General features: G+C 37.4%; 1 protein-coding gene across 1 annotated transcript in view; it reads right to left on the reverse strand.

Annotated features, from left to right (window-relative positions):
* Positions 1-21,063, reverse strand: part of LOC114044279 (probable C-mannosyltransferase DPY19L2) — a 152,635-nt gene that overhangs the window by 90,960 nt on the left and 40,612 nt on the right. The window contains exons 7-8 of the mRNA XM_027863667.1: positions 8,987-9,044; positions 3,563-3,654 (exon numbers count right to left, since the gene is read on the reverse strand). Coding sequence (XP_027719468.1) covers positions 3,563-3,654; positions 8,987-9,044 — 150 coding nt within the window. The remainder of the gene's footprint in view (positions 1-3,562; positions 3,655-8,986; positions 9,045-21,063) is intronic.

A 21,063-nucleotide genomic window follows, 5' to 3' on the forward strand; every position in this document is an offset into this window, starting at 1 on the left:
TCCATACCCAGTTGTAAACTGTATTTTTCATCTCTGTCCATATTACTGCCCCAGTCGAATGTAAGATTCTCTTTTATTTTTGTCTTTGTATCTTTGCCTTTAAAAATCCTCAATGAATTTAACTGAACTGAATAATGAGCCTGGGAGAGCCTGATCCACAAGGAACCTTAAAACCCAAGGTCCACTCCAACATCCCTTCCTAGGAAATCAAGAAGCCTCTAACGAGGACTGATGCCATGACCATAGAGTCCCCTAACCTGAAATACATTTTCAGGTGTCCATCACCACTCCTTCTTTCCAGAGAGCAAAGCTGATCCAGGCATTAAAAACAACCACAGTATACATCCATTATGAGGAAGTCATAACCTGCATGCTTACAGTGAAATCCTGAACCTGTATTTCAGTCATGTCTGAAATGTTGTGACCCCATTTGGGGTTTTATTGGCAAAGATACTCTAGCTCATTTTACAGATGAGGAAATTGAGGCAAATAGGGTAAAGTGACTTGCCCAGGGTCATACAGCTACTAAGTATCTGAGACCAGATCTGAACTCAGAAAGATGAGTCTTCGCCTCAAATTCTTAAAATCTAGCCAACAGTGCAGACTCACTAGGAATCTCATTCCCTCCAATCAATGTCCTAATAAATCTTGTCTTTGGCTTGGGTCAAATTCATTCAGGCAGGACCCGTATCTCACTATTTCAGGTCCCAGCACCCTTCAACCTCAACATTTTGGTGGCCTAAGTGGGGAAACTGCCTAAGCCTAAGCTCTTCTCCAGTCAGGACTAGAAGCCTCCCCTCTCTCCCTACTCCCTTCTTGCCCTGCAGTTGGGGTCACTCTCCAAGCACCTAGGAAGGTTTGGAGGTGCTTTTCAGACAAACAGTTATGAGGCTGTCTTACACTCGGCCTGACACTTTCAGGCTCTTGATCCATCGGTTTGGGTCGAGGCCATGGACCTGGATATACCTTCTGCAGCATAGAGGACAAGGATGGATGCCCTATGAGGAAGCATATGCCCTATTCTATTCATTCTTTCAGCACCTACACCCAGAGATCCTCCTTCATAGAGGCTACAAGGAAAAGTCAGAACTGCTAAAAACATCCTAGCAGATTATGGAGGTTTTGTGATTGATCATTAAGGAGTTTTGAAATGCCTCTTCACAACCCTGGTCACTTCCTTCCTGAACTCCCTTCCCTCTAGTCAAGAGGGTATCTCTGTTAGCCTCTCTTACAGAAGAGAGTTTCACCCTTCCCCGCTACCTTTGAATTCACCCTCCCCCACCTGGTGAAAGGAAGCAGGGGAGGGGCAGCAGCTACAGCATGGGCCCCACTGGCAATGGCCTGGGGCCCTGGAGCAACCTTTGCCTGGAAGCATCATCCAGGTTCGGGACATCCTGCTCACCAACCCCACCTCAACCCCCAGCAGCCGTGGGGAGAGAGGGAAGGGGGATGGATCAAAGTAAAGAAGCCAGCCAGTCTGAGAACTTGGGTAAGCCTGCTCTTAAAGTTGTAGTTTTAACATGTTAATGATGAGATGCTGATTCTCTGTGTAAAGCAATTTGAAAATGCATTCAACAAAATTGAAGTCACTTGATCAGTAATGGGAACCTTTTTGTGTCAGTTATGTCAAGCAACTTTTCATAATTTGCTTTCAGCTAAAACAATTTGGCTATTGTTGGTTATTGCTTTAATGTGTAAACTTGTCAAAAAGCTTATTTGGGTTATGACTTGCTGAAAATTTGCAAATATACAGAAATAATCTCTAAGGATTAGCTTTTTACACCAGGACTTATTTAAATTTAAGATGTAAATCCTTGAAAAGTTTTTTTCCTAAGCTGTGATTAGTAAAAGTTGCTGTATGAGATCAAAGCTCATGGGACCATAAATGATTTTGAGTTGTCTGATAGAGTATAATAAGCCATCAATAATCAGTAATCACCATCTGAGAGAAATGCCACAAGCTACTCAGAGAATCTGATAACTGGTGGGAAATAAAGGAATGTTAACTCACCTGGCTATTCCTGAATCTGGCTATGAGGTGGATCTGATACTGCATGATTGGAAAATTGAATTATCTAAACAAAAACAGAGCTAAGGATGTTTTATCCTGTCATATTTGGGCCCTAAATCTTGTCCCTGCTTTATCCTTTTATAGCCAATTTCTATAGCAAATAGATGATAAAAGAACAATGCAAGTATGTGAGATCTTGCTGTTTTGACCTGAATGTGTAGTCAATCAATACCTTCAAACAACTGAAATTAAATCAGACTTTCACCCCTTACCCCAAAAGAGTTTGGGTCCCATTTGAGTGAGGAATGATGGGGATGAGATCTGAACCCCTAAAAGTTAAAGACCATGTCTTTGGGATCTGGACCCCAAAAAAGAAAAGCCCTGGCCTTCACCTGGAAGAACCAGCCCTTCCCAGGTAATTAACTGTCCTAGCATTGTGGCTTTGACCCTGCCCCAATTTTCAATTCTGACTGAACCCAACTTTCATTGTCTGTTACCTTGGGACACTTCCCACCCTTAATCCTATCGAGACTCCGTTTTTCCTTGGCCAGGTCTCTGGCATTCTCTGTTACCTTACAGTCACCTTAGACTACTTGGCCACTCCTTGATCCCTCCCACAGTCTTTCTATATATAAGATCCATCTCACATCCATTAAACGGTTCAGATTCTCAAAATATGGCCAGTAGCGCTGACTCACCAGGAATCTCGCTCACACCAATCAGTATTCTAATAAACCTTGTCTTTGGCTGGGGGAAAAAAAAAAAAAAGATGAGTCTTCCTGACTCCAGGTCCAGCATTCTATCCATTGCACCACCTAGCTGCCGTCTTTGTACTTTGTAGCATCCTACTGATTGGGGTGAGCGAGATTCCTAGTGAGTCTGTGCTACCGCCCCCACAACTTTCAAATGTTTATATTGTTAATGTACTGGTTGCCACCCAAAACATGCATTTTCCATCATTTACACTCAAAGAACCAGGGGAAAATAAAAACTTCCAGCTAAATTATTAGAGACCTGAACAATTCAGAAATACCTGGTAAATATCCTTACTGCTTGCCATTGAAACTATCTCTGAAAACTAGTCAAGACATTTCCATAAGTCACTAATGTTTCATTAGAGATGGTTTCATGAAAAGCCATCCCTAGCTAATAATCTTGAAAATAACTGATACAACAGTTTGATTCTGATAAAGCAAGAAAAGATACTCTAAAATATAGCCTGGGCAATACTCACAAACAAAAAGGGCAGGAACTACCTACTGTAACTGAATAGAATAACTAAAAGATGAGATCTAGATTATCAAGTAAAAAAACATTTTTGTACAATGAGTTTCAAAATTACGTTATTTCTTAATTTAATTATCATATATCTTATGTGTAAATAACTATATTTCTAGATTACCATTTCTTAATTTACTTTGATAACTTGATCCCATTTATAAAAAATACATGAGTATCTAAGTATCTAATGAGTATCAAACCTTTTAGATAAACAAAAATCTTAGAAATTCAAGTATGTTTAACAAGCAATTAAGTATTAATAAAAATTACCTGAGAACATGAGTTATGAGCAGCATCTGAAGTACATGGAATGGGTAGGAGAAACTTTCTCGGAGGGGTGGAGTCCACATCACACGTGTAGCCTAAAAACAATAAGCCGCTTAGTTTATTGCATATTTCACTGCACTTAAATACTATTGGTGAAAATAATGACTCATAAATATTTTATTAATATAAGTAAATAACTATAATATATCCTAAGTCTGGCTCTTCAGGCTAAGTTTCCCAGTCCTAGAAACCAAGACTTAGTTCTGCAACTAGAAAGTCCAGAGACAAGAGGACACAGGCTAAGGGGACAGTAAAAACCTGAGGGTCACTGGTACTAGAGGGCCAGAACTGAAGCTAGGAGTTTAAAGGGTTGGGACCTGTAACTTTAGCCTAGACTTGTTCTTAAGACATGTCAGGTTAGATATTTACAAACACCAATGGAGCCTGCATATACTAAGTTCAAAAATTTGCACAAATCGCTGGTAATTCCAGAGGCTTCAGCATTTGTAAACTCTCTTAAAATAATTATCTGATAGACATCAATGTGTTTGTGAATTATTGAAATAATATATAAAAATCCACCTAATAAGTTTTGAACATAAGTTAGTTCTCTCAAAATCCCCAAGTAAAATTTTTATAAAAGACAAATTTTAGAAAATTACAAGGAGCATTAAGAATTGGTATAGTTTCCTCATGTGAAATAAAATATGATTAACTAGTAATGAAATTAACGAGAAAAGCTAATGCTGTCAAAGTATTATACAAAATTTCAAATTTTTTGATAAATTGTGATAACACTACTGTAGTAATTTATTTAAAAGCTGTTCTGTCTATTTAAATGTGATTTTTAATAATCAGCAGAAGTCGATCTTAAGCAAAAAGCTCCAGGTTGCTGAGGAGTGAGAGGCCTTCTGAAGTGAAAGTCATTGGCTCGAAGAATTCCAGGGAAAGCCCTTAATTTCCAGGATGAAGGCACCACAGCCCAAGGAGGCAGAGTACCTAGTCCAAGGTCACACAGGCTCTGATCTGGGGCTTCCAAATGTGAAACCAGTACAAGGTAATCTCACTGTTACATAAAAAGTAATGTTTACACCTAAACCAGCTGGATCAGGTTGTACGAGTGTAACCCTTCCTGACCAGGATATAGATTCACAGGGGGTCTAGGATTTTGCTTATGGATTTTATTCAGTTTTTTCTTCTGACTGTGGAAGGAAAAAGACAAACATAACAACAAAAAATGGTCTGGAAATTTAAGTTAAAAAAAAAGCTAAGGATGCAAAATTATATCTCTTCCCGGTAAGAACAGATAGCTCAGTAGGGCAAAGTGGCCAGGAACAGGCCATCTGGAGCCAGACAGGATAAAATGGGGAAATCACTCCTGGTAAAAACAGAAAAATGATTGTTAAATCCTAGATAGCTCTCATATAGAAAATCAGGGCTAATTCAGACGATGATTAATAATAAACACCCATTTCCATAGTGATAGAAAGTTAGAAAAGGGGACAGAGGGCACTAAGAATCACCCTGTTTTTAGTCTACTTAAAAATACTAAAGTAACAGATAATTACTCTAAATGTGAGACCTTTGTCCCGTGACTAAAGTGATAAAATGTTAGATATACCACATCATCCATATTGACATTCTTGGTATAAAGGGAATCAGAAGGCATAAAGAGTATAGAGTTAAATGGAAGGTACTTCTTCTAAAGGCAAATACATTTCTAATGGAAATAGAAGAATTAATTCCATCACGTACCCAACTGCAACAAGAAACATCATGTCTTGCAATGCTTATAGAATCATGCTGTCTTGTAGTACTCAGAATGAGCAAAAGCAATAAAAACAATAATGATAATAATAAAAACTCTAAACCAAGTGCAACTTATGCACAGATATCAGCTACAGAGGATGAAGAAGTAAAGAAATAACACAAGTGGAGAAGATCCTCCAAATCAAGTCAGAATATACCCCACGATTTTTAGTAACTTCACTGTGAAGGTAGAGAAAAAGGAAGATGGTGAAAAACATCAGAAAATATGAATGAGCTGCAATTATATAAGAGATCAAAGGCTTACAGATTACATATAAGGCTCATGCTCCTAGACATGAATAAAAATAAAAGAAAAAATCATAAAAACCATAAATACCATATTGTAGATAAGAACATTGGAATCAGGAACCAGAAGACATTAGTTTACAACATGGGAATCATTTCACAATCACAATCACACAATGCTTGCGTATAGTTAGAATTTAACTGTTTGGAGGAGGTATCAAATACAATACCAATTTTTTTTTAATAAGAGTAAAAGAACACTGTATGAAATTATGACAGCTACAACCTGACCTTTCAAACAAGCTAATGATTGAAAAATGAAAAAGGCCAATAAAACATTAACTCTCATCATTTCTTAAAGAAACTTGACCAAAGTAAATCAGTTTCCAACACAAGGAGGCCAAAACTGCCTCAACCAGCAAAGGCTTGATCTCCTTGCCAAACAGAGACATGGCAGCCAAAAGAAACACCAATACGAGCATTAAGTTCATTTGTGAAACATTATAGATGAAGTAGCGAGAAGAATGGAAATAGCATCACTTCACAAGAGAGAGGAAAGTAGAGGAGAGGAAAATCTGTTGGTCGTCATAGTTTCATGTTAGGTAATGTTAAAACTTTTACAGATAATGTACTCTTCTGGGAGGGGGCAGAGTTGTTCGCTTGTTGCAAAGGGTTGTGCCCAAAAAGTCTCAACTTTTTTTTTTAATTCAAAAACTCCAAACTGCTTTCTTTTTTTTTTCCAAATAAAAACCTGTCCACAGAAAACTTGAAATAACACTCACTAAGCAAACCAGACATAAAATGTCACAGATTTGCCAGAATGCTTGCTAGTGATCCATTCTCATTATGGAACCACCTCATTTGGGATCAGCCCCAAAGAGAGTTGAAAAGTGTAAAGAAATGTGCACAGAAGTGAGATTCTCCAGACGCTTCTGTTTGCTGACGATATTATGACTGCAGTGCCCTGCAATGTCATAGCACATTCTCAATTAAATCCAGTCATTCAAAAGAGACCACCCTCCCTGTCCAAACAAAGTGCATGAAGAATATATTTACCAAAGTATGACAGTCAGCTGGATTGACACCCCACCCATACACAACTGAGCATTGCCAATGGATCATAATTTAGGCATAAAATTAGAAAGGAATGAGAACTAGACTTTATTGGGAATTAGTGAAGTTTTCAATGACCCCAAACTGTTCCCTGCTGCAAAAGTCAAGATTTTTAACATGAATTCTCGCCTGGTAATGATTATGAACCACTGAATACCACAACCTCAGAAGAATCAAAACTGCAGATTACCCCAAAGGCAATGGAAAACTGCACCATGAGTGCAGTAGGCTGAAGAATATTCTCCAAAACAGCCTGAGTGTGAGAAATGGTTTACAAACATTAAGGACATGTATAACTGAAAAGAGAGGTAGGCCATGCTTAAGAGTGAGGGATAACAGATGGTCAGCTCAGGGCTTACCCTGGTATTCATGCAATATCAAAATAGTCGGAGTCAGATTGCCAGCGTGCTAAGTTGATGCTCTATTATGGAAGGACGTGCCATGAATCAAACTGGATGAGTTTCAATTTCCACCGGGAGAGGGAATACCCACATCAATGAAATCAAAGTATTTTCTTAGAAAATGTAAGAACTGAGCATAAAAGCCTAGCTTGATTTCCTTTCTGTCACCCAATCCTAAGGAATGTTTCTAGTCTGGGTCTTGACTCTCTTATGCAGATGTCATTACACTGCTGGTCACTACTGAAATGACAAGCCTTATCAACTAGGAAGCACCAGCTTTGGGATCAGGAAGATAGATTCAAATGCCACCCCAATACATTCTGGCTGTGTGACCCTGGGCAAGTCATTTATCCCATCTCTGTCCTAGGCAACTCTCTCTGACTAGGAGTTACAGAACACTTTGAGAGAGGGAGTGTCCTCCACTATAAAAACAACAGGTCTGATCCAAAGGAATAAAGTCCCTAGAAAGAAACAATTGTACTAGCCTAGCATTTCTAAGTCTGTTAAATTGTACCAACTGTTTTCAGATTATTTATTAATGAGTAACATTCTCCCAGTTTCAAAAATATGTTCTCTCATTGGTTCTACCAGTTTTTAAAAAATCTAAATTAAGGAAATGTGTGGATTCTACTATTTGAGGGGACACTGAAAACCTACCATGTTCTGAGTGCTGCAGGCCCTCTAAAGAGCCACTGCTTTTGAGTCAAGTTATCATTTAAGTCCTATATAATGTTGACTTAAAATGAGCATGATTTTGATATACAGAGATTAGCCATGTTCCTGGTCCCTCCTTTGGAAGACTCTGCTCTACAATTTAATATTGAATAGAATACAATAGTGATGTTTCTGTATAACAGTTCACTGTACTGTCAAGAGGAGGCTTGTCTTTGTAAAGGCTGGCAATGGCCACTACTTTTTAAAGGTTTAGATTAATCCATACTTTACTATGTTGGCTCCCAAGGCTGTAACAGAGAGAATACGTGGCTTAGAGTCAGGACACCTGAGCTCCAGTGCCAGGTTTAAAATTATTTATGTGACTTCATGCCAGACCCAGCCTGAGGCTCCTTCCTCTTCTGTAATGTATTAGGTGAACATGATAGATGACCTCCAAAATCCAGTTCAAATGTATAATTCTACAAATCTAGAGACTAGTTTTTCAAATAAAAGTTTTCTTTATTATGCTTTCTAGTTCCTTGTATAAAATTATGAATTACTTTTACTATATATATATTCTTTAAATAAGATGACAGAATTCAATTAACATTTGACAAGGTCCCTATGACACAAGTAAAAGTATGGTAGGAGTTTAGAACTTAAAATGATCAATTAACAATAAAGATTTGTCTCTAAAAAAAGAACTTTTCTAGGTACAGACAGAGATACAGATAATCTATGCTTCTTTCCAAACCCTAGGCTAACTCCGCAAAACACTCTACATATCTGACAATAACTTCCTCCATTTATGCTTTCAAGACAGAGAAAAAACTGACCTTAAGGACATCCTACCCTCGATATGTCTATCTATGGTTTTGGTTTGAATAGACTTTCATCTGTTGGAGTGAGCTGCCTTGGTTTTAAGTTCATCTTGTGTTTTATATTCTAAGCTAAACATTCAATGTTACTGCATAACTGTGTATAATATACAGCATATCCTTTCTTAATGAAAATTCTGTAAGAGTATTTAGGAGCTAGAAAATGAAATTATCATATTAAAAAGTTAGTTCTAAATTGCCTTCAAGGATCTACATATAACTGAAATGGTAATTTTCAATCCAAAGTACATTTAAATATTCTGGGGAAGTATGCAATTAGAAAATTCCCCACCCAAATTATGAAAATTAATTTATGGAAAACAAACCTCTCCATGGTTGAAAAAGTAGCACAGAACTGTAATTAGACCTCCTACTTGACTCCCACTACAGAGAAAAAAAAATTAAAGTTACATATACTTAGGTAAAAGCTTTGTTATAAATAATTTTGGAACATCATACATATTTAAAAGAACACATGTAAAAGTAAACATGTAATTCTCTAAATTTTAAAAAAATTAGTAAAATAAACTGTCAAATGCACTAAAAGCAAACCAGTTGGTAATAATTTACATTATTTCATTTTTATATAGATTTCCAAGTACCCATGGTGAGTAACATTTCTAGCCTGAATTAATATATTTATACATATTTGAAATCAAAATGCTGGCAATGATTAACTATTTAACATTTAATTAAAATTTAAATATAAAATATTTGTATACACTGGTGTAACTATAAACAGATATAAACAATTTTAAAACAAACATAGAACATATATATATATATATATACACACACATATATATATATACCTAAGTATTATCCTCATTAAAAATAGTCACCTTTAAAGCTATACATTTATTCTAACAATTCAAAACATTTTGGGAATTCCTTCTTTTGCTATCGAAGTTGAAAATTCTTTTCCATATCCTCAGTCGTAGCAAATCTTCATCCTTTGAAAGTGCAGTGAGATTTTGGTTTTGTTTTTAAACTGACAAAACTTAGAAATAATCAAGTCTGGTAGATATGTAAAATATGGATATAGGTAAAAATGGAGAGCATTTTTGGTTTAAAAAAAGTATGATAGTAAAGAAATGAAACTGATGTTCTTCTGTTCAGCAAATTAGCTCTGAAAGCAATGCCAAAAAGAGTTCTAAAACTGTCTTGAGCAATGAAATCTCTGTAATGTTTTCAGCCTTCCAAGGTGCTATAATGATTTCGATGGATAAATCATTTTTAAAAATCTCATTACCTTATAGTCACAGCTTGTCTAATAACTATAACTCAGGCAAAATGTGTTCAGAGGGAGAGAAGGTGCCAATTAATCAAATATTCTGTTTAACACAGAGTCATAGTTTCACATTCAAGTGGGACCATTGGATCATACATAGATTATTCTAATAATTAAAGAGAATCCAGACAACTGTTTCTACAATATCTTTTCACAGTAACATTGTTAAAACAATATGATCAAACCCCAAATCCCCTCTAAATGCTGGGAACCCCACTGGGATGCCTTAGAGGTGATTCTACATCCACTGATAGCATGCCTGTAGAATTAAGTTCTACCTGCACTGCTAAACAACTGAGTAGGAAACAAAGTGCTCAACTTGGAACTGGGTTTGATTCCTAGCTCTGACACTAACTAGTTGTCTGACCAATGAAAAATCACATAACCAATTATTCTGTGCCTCAAATTCCTCATCTACAAAATCCTAACACTTCACTACCTACATCAGGGTTGTTGTGAGGAAAGCATTTTGTAAGCCTTGATGTGTGTTACAGAAATATCAATGATCATACTTATTATTTTGACTGTTTTCCAAGGACAAATTAAGGTAGACAGATAAACCTTTATTTTCCAAGTGTCCTAAGGCAATCAGGTTATAGAGGAAGTGACCAAAAAATAAGACTAACTGGAGGTGTAAGCAGGGAGAGAAGGCACCAAGGGAGAATCAGAGGATAGAATAATGCCTTATAATTATTTACCTGTCCTTTGCCAATAATTTCTGAAGCTTTGCTCTCTAACTCTATATCTTCAAACCTAATTGAAAATTCAAGTTTGATATGAGAGGAAAATAGATTCTGTTTACAGTGTTTATGCTACCAGCTAAGTGATTCAGACAATTTTAAGAACTGCCCCCCTACTTTTCGAGACTATCTCTAACTTCTGACATTTCTAAACACGCTTTATTTTCAAATACGTTATGTCTCATAGATTTGTTCTTCTTGGGCCCAGAGGAACAGCAGCAATAAAAGTTGACCCGACAGTGGAATGGGCTATTGTCCCTTATCTCTCCTTTTCTCAGACAAATTTTTTAAAGTCATTTACTCTCAAGGCCTCCACCTATTCTTCCTAGTCCCCCGCTTACGTCACTGCAGTCCAGCTTCCAACTTCCTTCACCAACTGAAATGGCTTTCTCCCAAGTTAATAACAATATCCTCATCACCAGATCACACGGCCTCTTCTCAAGCCTTGCACTCCTTGACTTCGGCAGCACTTGGCACCATTAACCAAAAGGACGCGATGGATCCTCTCACCTCCCTGGGTTTTTATGGCATTCCTGGTTCTTCCTCCCAGGATGAGCACTTCTCAACCTCCTTTGAAGAAGCTTAATCCATGCACCTGGTAGCTCAAGGGGCACTTTGATTTTGTTCTTGGTCCCTCTCTTTCATCTCTGATCTCATAGTAATCTACCTCACGATCCCCCATGGATTCAAGTACTATTCTATGCACGACTCCCAAACCCATATGGTCTGCCATCCTTTCCCCCCCAAGTTCCAGGCTCACATCACAAATGGTTCACTTGACATTTCAAAGCAGTTGTCTCAAATGACTGTCAAACGCAACATGACCATGAGAGAACTTACTATCTTGCCCTCCAAAACCACCCTTCTTCCAAACTCCCCAATTATAGTCAAAGACAGCACTACTCTTCTAGTCCCCCAGGTTTGCAAGCTTAGTCTCATTCATCTCACAAAACTAATCAGGTACCAAATCTTGTCATTTCTAGCTCTGCATCCAGGCCTCCTCTTGACTTAAAGCCCCCCAAGTCCCTTCCAATTCTGAAGTATAATGATTCTGTGATTTTTTTTAATTTTCTTTCTATTCATATGCTAGAAATCTAGTACAAGTCTACTAGAAATATCTTATTTTTCTCTTTATATTTATTCAGTTAAGCTAAAATAATTTAATATGAGATTAACTGTAATTTGTCGGGGGGGGGGGGTGTCAACAGTACTTTTTAAAGATATCTTGATAACATAGCAAAATCTAATTAGGAGGGATGGGCCTGATTATTAGACTGAAGATTTCTATTGGATGATGTAGAAAATGGTTTCCTATAGCTTTATGTTGACAGATACAGAAGAGAATAGACTTTATGGTATGAAAACAAAAATAAGGATGGCAGCAGAGTACAATGGAAAGAACCCAAAAGTTGAAATCACATGATTTGAAGGAGACTTTAGAAGTCATCCAGTCCAATCTCCTTTTCTCACAAGCAAGGGTTCTCAAATCCCTTAGTCAGGTGGCATGAGCTTTCTGAGCCTCATTTTCCTCATCTGGATCTCCACAGAAACTTTCATCTCTAAACTTCCCACACTGTTTTGCTTGTGCTTTTCTTTGTATCCCCAGTGCTCATCAGAGTGCCTGGTGACAGTAAGGTAATTAATAAATACTTGATGACTGAGAAAATGCTAACCAAGAGGGGAGGAACTAGTAGTACCTTCTCCCATCTCGCATTAAAAAAAGTTTAAATTGCTATGAGTCAATGTTTTGTTGATATTTTATATCACATATGTATATATGTGTGTGTGTGTGTTAGCATAAACTCGAAAAACAAATTATAATGCACATACCACAGCAAGATTTCTGTAAATATTTTAAGCAATGGAATAGGGAATAATTTATTAAATTGAATCATGGGAAACAAAAATGGACTTACAAATTTAATTAACTACAATAAAAGTTTTTCCCCCTCTCCAAGCCATCCTTCACACAGTTCCCAAGGCATTTTCTTAAAGCAATGATCCATATTCCTCCACTGCTCAATAAACTCTTGTGGCCTCTAAGATCAAACAGAAATGTCTTTCTTTATCTTTTAAAGGCCTTCACAACCTGGCCCAGCCTCCCTTCGTGTGTTCTCTGCAGTCCAGCCATATTGACCTTTTTCCTACGTGACACACAACACCCCCCATACCCCATTTCTGGGATTTTGCACTAGCTGTGTGTGCCCCCCATGCCTGGAATGCACCCCTCCTTACCTCTGTCACTTAGAACCCACTGTCTCCTTCAAAGTTCAGCTCAAGATCTGCTTCTCACAGGAACCCTTTCCTGATTCCCCCAAGGGCTAGTACACCCTCCTCACTCCATGGCAAATTTCCTTCTGTTTATTTCATATATAGAGGCAATATAGCAGAGTGGACTAAGCTAATCTCAAAGCCAATCCACCTTGGTCACCTATGGCTGTGTGACCCTTAAGAAGTTGGTTAACTTCTCAATTCTCCAGGCCATTCTCTTAGATTGGGAATTACAAAGTAAATGCCCATCTTCACGGGCAGACCTTCCTTGCCCAGGGCTCCCTATATATCACTGATATCATGTGTACAATTCCTATTTTGGGAGATGGAGCCAAAATGGCAGAGTTAAGGCAGAACTTCCCTAAACTCTCCCAAATCTGCCTGCGAACAACTATAAAGTAACACCTCAAAATGAATTCTGGACTGGTAGAACCAACAAAAGGATGGGGTAAAACAATTTTCCAGCCCAAGATGACTTAAAAGATCAGCAGAAAAGGTCTATCAGGTAAAAGGGGAGTGCAGTCCAGTGCAAGTGGCATCCAGGCAAGCCAGCAACAGACTATGCCCCAACAAGGTGCAGGAAGGGCCTTTAGCCCCAGTGCAAGTCAGCAGCAAGGCCCTATGCCCTTGGCACAGCAGGCCAGTGATAAGGCCCTGAGACCTCTGTGTAAGAAGCTGGGGACAATGTCCCCTCCAGTCCAGGAGCAGAGCCCGACCTTAACATAAAATCAAAAGTCATCAAATAGGCTGGAAAATGAGCCCAAAAAAAAAACCCTAACCACAGAAAGTTACTATGGTGACAGGGATGATCAAAACACAAAACTCGGAAGGAGATGACAATGTTAAAATATCTACACGTGAAGCTTCAAAGAAAAAGGTGAACTGGTCTTAGGCTAAAAAGAACTCCTGGAAGAGCTCAAAAAGGATTTTAAAAATCAAATGAAAGAGGCAGAAGAAAACTTGGGAAAAGAAATGAGAGTAATGCAAGAGAATCATGAAAAAAAACTCAACAGCTTGGTAAAGGAAGCACAAAAAATGGAAAAAGACGTACAAAAATCCACTAAAGAAAACAACTCCTTAAAAGCAGAATTCGCCAAATGGAAAAGGAAAGACAAAAGCTCAATGAAGAAAATAATCTCTTAAAAATTAGAACTGGGCAAGTAGAAACTAATGACTCTGTAAAGACACCAAGAAATAATAAAAACAAAATTTTAAAAATTAAAAAATAGAAGAAAATGTGAAATATCTCATTAGAAAAACAAAAACCAAGGTTAGAACACAGATCCAGGACAGAGAATTTAAGAATTACTGGACTGCCTGAAAGCCACGATCAAAAAAAGAACCTGGTCAACATATTTCAACAAAGAACTAAGGAAAATTGCCCTGATATCCTAGAACACCAGAGGATAAAACAGAAATTGAAAGAATCCACCAATAACCTCCTGAAAGGGATCTCAAAATGAAAACTCCCAAGAATGTTATAGCCAAATTCCAAAGGTCCCAGGTCAAGAAAAAAATATTGCCAGCAGCCAGAAAGAAATAATTCAAGTATCATGAAACCAAAGTCAGGATTACACAAGATTTCACAGCTTCTACATTAAAGGATTAGGGACCCTGGAATATGATATTCTGGAAGGCAAAAGAGGTAGGATTACAACCAAAAATCACCTACCCAGCAAAACTGAGTATAATCCTTCTTCAGGGGAAAAAACGGACATTCAACAAAATAAAAAACTTTCAAGCATTCCTGATACAAAGACCAAAGCTAAACAGAAATTCTGATTTTCAAATACAAGACTGAAAAAAAAAGCATAAAAAAGTAAACATGAAAGAGAAAACATAAAGGAGTCAATAAGATTAAACTGTTTACATCCCTACACAGGAAGATGACTTTGAACTCTTAAGAACTAAAAAAAAATACATAAACAGAGGGTGAGGGTATAAGTTGACTTGGACAGGATAATATCAAAAAAAGCAAAATTAAGGGGTGGGAAAGAAGATTACACCAGAAGAGGGAAGGGAGATGTAGAATGGGGTAAATTATCTCACATTGAGAGGCATGAAAGACTTATTACAGTGGAGAGAAAGATAAGGGATAGGCATCGCTTGAATCTCTCATCAGAATTGGCTCAAAGAGGGAATAACATAAACACTCAGTTGGGTACGGAAATCTGTCTTACCCTATAAGGAAGTAGGAGAGGAGGGGGAAAATAGGAGAAGGACTGAGAGAAGAGAGGGCAGACTGGAAGAGGTGGTAGTCAGAAGTAAAACAGTGGTGAGGAGGGACAGGATAAAAGAGTAAGAAGGGAGGGAAGGAGGGAGAGAGGGAGAGAGATAAACAGGGGGAAATAAGATGGAGGGAAATACATAGTAATCCTAACTGTCAATGTGAATGGGATGAACTCACCCACAAACTGAAAGTGGGTAACAGAATGGATTATAAACCAGAATCCTACAATATGCTGCTTACATGAAATACATCTGAAGCACAGAAAAACATACAGAGCAAAGGTAAGGGGCTGGACCAGAATCTAATGCACTTCGGCTGAAATAAAAAAAAAAGCAGAGGTAGCAATCATGATCTCAGACAAAGCAAAACCAGATATAATTAAAAGAAATAAGGAAGAAAACCACATCTTCCTAAAATGTACCACAGACAATGAAGTAACAACAATATTAAACATACATACATTAAACATATATCCATCAATACTAAACATAAATACAAATGATATAGCATCCAAATTTTCAAAGACGTTAAATAAGTCACAGAAAGAAACAGACAGTAAAACTATACTAGCAGTGGATCCCAACTTTCCCCTCTCAGAGTTAGATAACCCTAACCATAAAATAAATAAAAAAGAAGTTAGGGAGGGGAAAAGAATTTTAGAAAAGTTAGCTATGACAGACCTCTACAATCCCTATTTTATATATATCTTATATATACTTACATACGTACATGTTATCTCTCCTAACAGAACATAAACTACTTGAGTTATTTTTGGTAGCCAGACAATGCAGTGGATAGAGCACTGGGCCTGGAGTCAGGAAGACCTGAGTTCAAATCTGGCCTCAGACATTTAGTAGCTGTGTGACACTGCATAAGTCACTCCACCTGTCTTACTCAGTTTTCTCCTTTATAAGCTGGGGATAACAACACCTCCTTTACAGGGTTGTTGTGATGATCAAATGAGATAATGTTGGTAAAGCACTTAGCACAGTGCCTGGCATATAGTAAATGCTATATAAATGTTAGCTATTATATCCATAGCACCTAGCATAGTGCCTAGCACATGGTTAATGCTTAATAAATGGTTGTTCATTAATTGACTGGTGAGATGAATTAATGTATAATCAGCCTGACAACACTGCCTGAAACCAGACTGTGATGAGTTTTATACACCAAACAGAAAGGTTTATATTTTATCTTAGAAGCAAGTGGAAGCCATTGAAGCTTCTTGAGCAGGTGTGACCAGTGCTTTGGTGAGACATTAAGGCTGGCGATCTACATTAGGGAGTCATCTGCATAGGGATGATAAGTAAACCTACTGGAGCTGATGAGGGCCCTGAGTCAGTAAACCCATATAGAGAAAAGAAAAGGGCATGCCCCCAGTTAGGAGTTTGTAATATGGATGATGAACAAGCAAAAAAAGACTGAGGAGTTGTTATCTAGGTGACAGAAGGTAGAAGAAGGCACTTCTGTGAAAGACTTGAGGGCAGAAAGGGAAGATCTGGAACATCCTCTGGGGGAATGGGATAAAGAATAAATTTAGGAGGAGGACAAAAGATTTTCTTGCTACATTGAGGGCCCAGATGAGATAATATAAATGTATGGTAGACCCGGCTGACTTGTTGCTCAATTTCTTACAAATCTATTGGGCAGTACATGAGTAAGAGCGGAAGAGAAGGAAGATAGAAGTAATGCAAGGTTCAGGTTTCTTCAAACATGGGCAGCAATAAGACAAGGGGGAAATGGATTCAAGAATAGAGGGCTGTGCAGAACTGAACTAATTAATTTTGCGATCAAGATTGGGAAAGGTGAAAAATGAAGTTGTCCGGGGAAAATATTAAGTATTGGTAGGTCTGGAGGTCCTTATAAGATTGAAGAACAGGTTTAGGAGAAATAAGGCAAAAGGAGAGAAGGAATGATGTGAGGTTATGGTCTGATAAAGGAACTTCAGAGTTTTTGTGGAAGTGGAAAACTTGTGGGTAATGGGAGACATTCCCTACGTGCTACTGAGGAGAAGCAGAGAAGTAGGTCATCAAAGTAGAAGACATTAAAGAATTGGGAATTTATAGAGTTTGAAAGCATATCAACATGAACATTGAAGTCCCCTAGTATAAGGACAGGATTTGGGATATAAAGAAAGACTCAGTCAAATACTGAACACTTTGTGAAAGGCCCTTTTACTAAGAGCCAGTAGGATCTAGACTGGGTAAAATTTGGATGAAATGAACCTCAAAAGAAGACAGTAATGCTAAGGAATGAAAGGAGAAGGAGAGTCTGGAAGTAGCAGTGCCGGTCAACAAGTGTTCTGACTTCCCTCTCCAACATCTGCGTGCCAGGGGATACATGAGAAGAATAGCCAAGGCTAAAGATGGTGGCAATGGATTCAGTCCATTTAGAGGAAGCCAAATCTCTATGAAGGTCAGAAGGAATGAGGGGCACATTAAGTAGAAAGCTAAATGAAAGGAAATGTATTAAATATGGAATGGAAATTTTAGAACACAATGGAAGAAGCAGGTAAAGTTCAAGTGGGATAGGGGAAGGATAGGGATGAGCAAACAGGGAAGTGGGGGTTGAGGACGGGAGTGACTCTTTAGGCAGGCAGAAATTCATCATGGTGGAGGGAGAGATGGAAGGAGGTGGTGTGAATTTATTTCAATGTATATATCCAGCCAAACTGACCTATTTGTGGTTCCTGTACACAGCATTCCAATCCCACCTCCTTTCTCCATCACTTTGCATGAGCTGTATCCCAGGCTTGGAATGATCTCCCTCCTCAACTTCTCCTCTTAGAATGCCTACATCCCTTCAAAGGTCAGTGAAAATGTCACCTGTTATCAGAGGTCTTTCCTGATTCAAATGCTAGTTCTGATCCTTACCGTTTATATGGGCACATCATGTAGATGCTTCTTCATCTTCAAAATAAGAGGCAGTAAAAGGACTGGACTAGATGAACTCAAAAGTCTCTTTCAGCCCTAAGGTGATACTATGATTCTATGAATAAAATATAATAGCAACCATCACAGAGCTTGTAGTCTACTGGGGAGAAAAAGATGTAAGTACTATAACACAAGACAGAATTTGAGAGTATAAAGCATAATGGGAGTTCAGCAAAATAGAGGGATTACATTCAGCTTTGGAATATGAATATAAATATACATGTATTTTATATACATACATATATATATATATATATATATACACACATACACATACATACATATACATGGGTTGTCTCCCATTAACAAGTATTGAAAATAAAAAATAGATTTTCACACTGAAACTTTAATTCTAAAACTGTTGGAAACACCAAAGGATGAAATGTTTTAAAGACAGTTATTTCAGAAGAAAGAAAAAAATGAATAGCAAGAGAATGGGAAAAACAAACTCCGAGAGCCTGAAATAAAGTTTTCAGATCAGAATGAGTTAATTACACTCAAAATTAAGGGACTTCCCATCCTGAAAGTTAATATCAGGTGACATTCAGGAGAGAGACTGAATCTAACCAATCTACCAGGAGAAATCTACATAGAGCTACATTTATAGTACAGTGTGCTAGGTAGAGAGAAAGACCAAAGGAGGTAAACAAGGAAATTTAAGGGTGACTGAATTATTACTCTTCCTTCAATGAATCCGCTGTCAAAAGTGTGGTCCCAAAAGAAGAAATAGAAGACACAATTCCCTCAAACCTTTTCAGAGGCAGAGGGTCCACAGGTGTGGAATATTGTATATAACATCAGTTTTTTTCAATGTAATGATCAGTTTTACTGATCTTTTAAAATAAAGTCTTTATTATGGGGGATGGCTGAAAGGTGGGAGTGAGGAAGTAAAGACATATAGGGGAAATCTAAGTGATATAAATCAAAAGATATCAATAAAAATCTATTTTTTTAAAAGAACTCTCTATTGGCTCCAACAAGAAAAGACAGGAGAGAAACCAAAATACAAAAGAAAGAACAGAGAGAAAGACTGAAAATACTGCCACATAGCCATGATCATTTCTATGAGCTGCCTTTCTATGTTCATTTTATGATAACATGGAAACATGGAACCTGTTAACATGAAAACATGGAACATTCACAATCAGTAAACTTTTTGGAAATTTGAAAGAAAGGTAACTGCAATGGAAAACTACTGGAGTGTGATAAGTGGCTCATATACCCTGAACAGACAGTTTTTCAATGATTTTGGTTTTTATAGAGAAAATATGAATAGGGCAAATTCCATTTATAAGAAAAGTATACAAATGAAAATTAAAACTACTTTGGGTTAACTTTATAATCATCAGATTTGCAAAAGTGAAAAAATATGGGAATAACATCTTTGTGGGAAGACAGATACAGTACTTGTCCACAGAACTGTGAAGTCGACCAACTGTTCTGGATGTCAATTTGGAGTTAGGCAAGAAAAATTACTAAAGTGCCCATACCTTTTGACCCAGCAATTCAACTACTGGGCACATACCCCAAGGACATCAAAGACAGAAACAAAAGTCCAATACATACTAAAACATTCATAGGTGTATATTCTGTGGCAGCAATTAACAGAACCAAAATAGGTGTCCATCAGTTGGGGAAGAGCTTTAAAAAAAACTGTGGCATTAAATATAATGGAATATCAGTGTGCAACAAAAAAGAGTCCTTTAAGAAATATGAAGTAGTATAGGTCTTATACTCCCAAATGTAGATTAAAATAATCACAATGAAAAGAACAAGCAGAACCATGACTACAAAGCCTTTAATGGGCAAGACTGCTAAGTGCTGCCAGGAGGCAGATAGTGACACCCATGTCCCTCCTCTGGGTAAAGGGAGAGGAAGGACTGCAAGGGCAAAGGACTGCAGACAGACACACTGCCAGAAGCCAGCACGGTTATCTCTTGTTTGCAATTAACTGGTTTCCTTTTTTAGAAGAGAAGATTCATCCTGAAAGGGATCATGAGGTTAGTATATTCAGAAATAACAAAAAATGCTTCATGTACAAAACATGTGCTTTTGTTTTTAGAGAAAAGAAGCTAAATTACAAAAGGAAAATTGTTAATATTCTACAATACAATGAGAATTAACAGGGTGACTTATATTTATAAATAAAATGGACACTTAAAAACACATTCCTACTGGGCACCAAACTAGAAACCAGCTCCCTTCTGAAACAGAAGTTCCAACAACCTCAGCCATTCCTCACGTCTAACACATTCCACAATCTCTGACACATTTTCCTCAACACGCTTTTGTGATTTTGTCACATTTGTCTTCAAAAGAGCTTGATCACCCTCACCTACTTTAAGAGATTTTAATCTCTTTAAGGGAAAGGACCATATGATCACCACTCTGTCCACAGGCACCGTGAAGAAAAATGATATTTTTTGAATGACTAATTCTAGAATTTGTAAATGTAAAAGGTGTTACAGTTACAGGTTAATAAACTTTATCTTTCAAATTAATACAAGAGTTGGAGAAAGTTATTTTTAATTTTTTTTAAAATCAGGAAGTATTTTATTAAGAGGCAAAAATAAAATTCATACCCATTTATTTGATATTATTATCATTATTATTATTATTATTATTATTTACTTTCTATTTGAGAAAATCTAAATTAAAATCTCTGGGGTTGCTTCCAATAAAATGTGTTCTAGTGTTTACAAATCAAGACATGCCAACACTGAAACCAAACACTTTGTTAAGGATTCTTAAACAAAACTATGTGATTTGTCATTCAAAGGCATCTCCAAGCTTCTATATGTACATCATTACTATCCTCCCCTTAAACTTACTTAAAAGTTCCATATCATCGGCAATCTAATCAGGGATTAAATCATGACCCTTCTCATCTCATTAAGTTATTTCAGGAATTACTGCGGCCCAAGTAAAACCACCA

This window comes from Vombatus ursinus, unplaced genomic scaffold (genome assembly GCF_900497805.2).
Source record: "Vombatus ursinus unplaced genomic scaffold, bare-nosed wombat genome assembly UNPS02014773.1, whole genome shotgun sequence".
NCBI lineage: Eukaryota > Metazoa > Chordata > Mammalia > Diprotodontia > Vombatidae > Vombatus > Vombatus ursinus.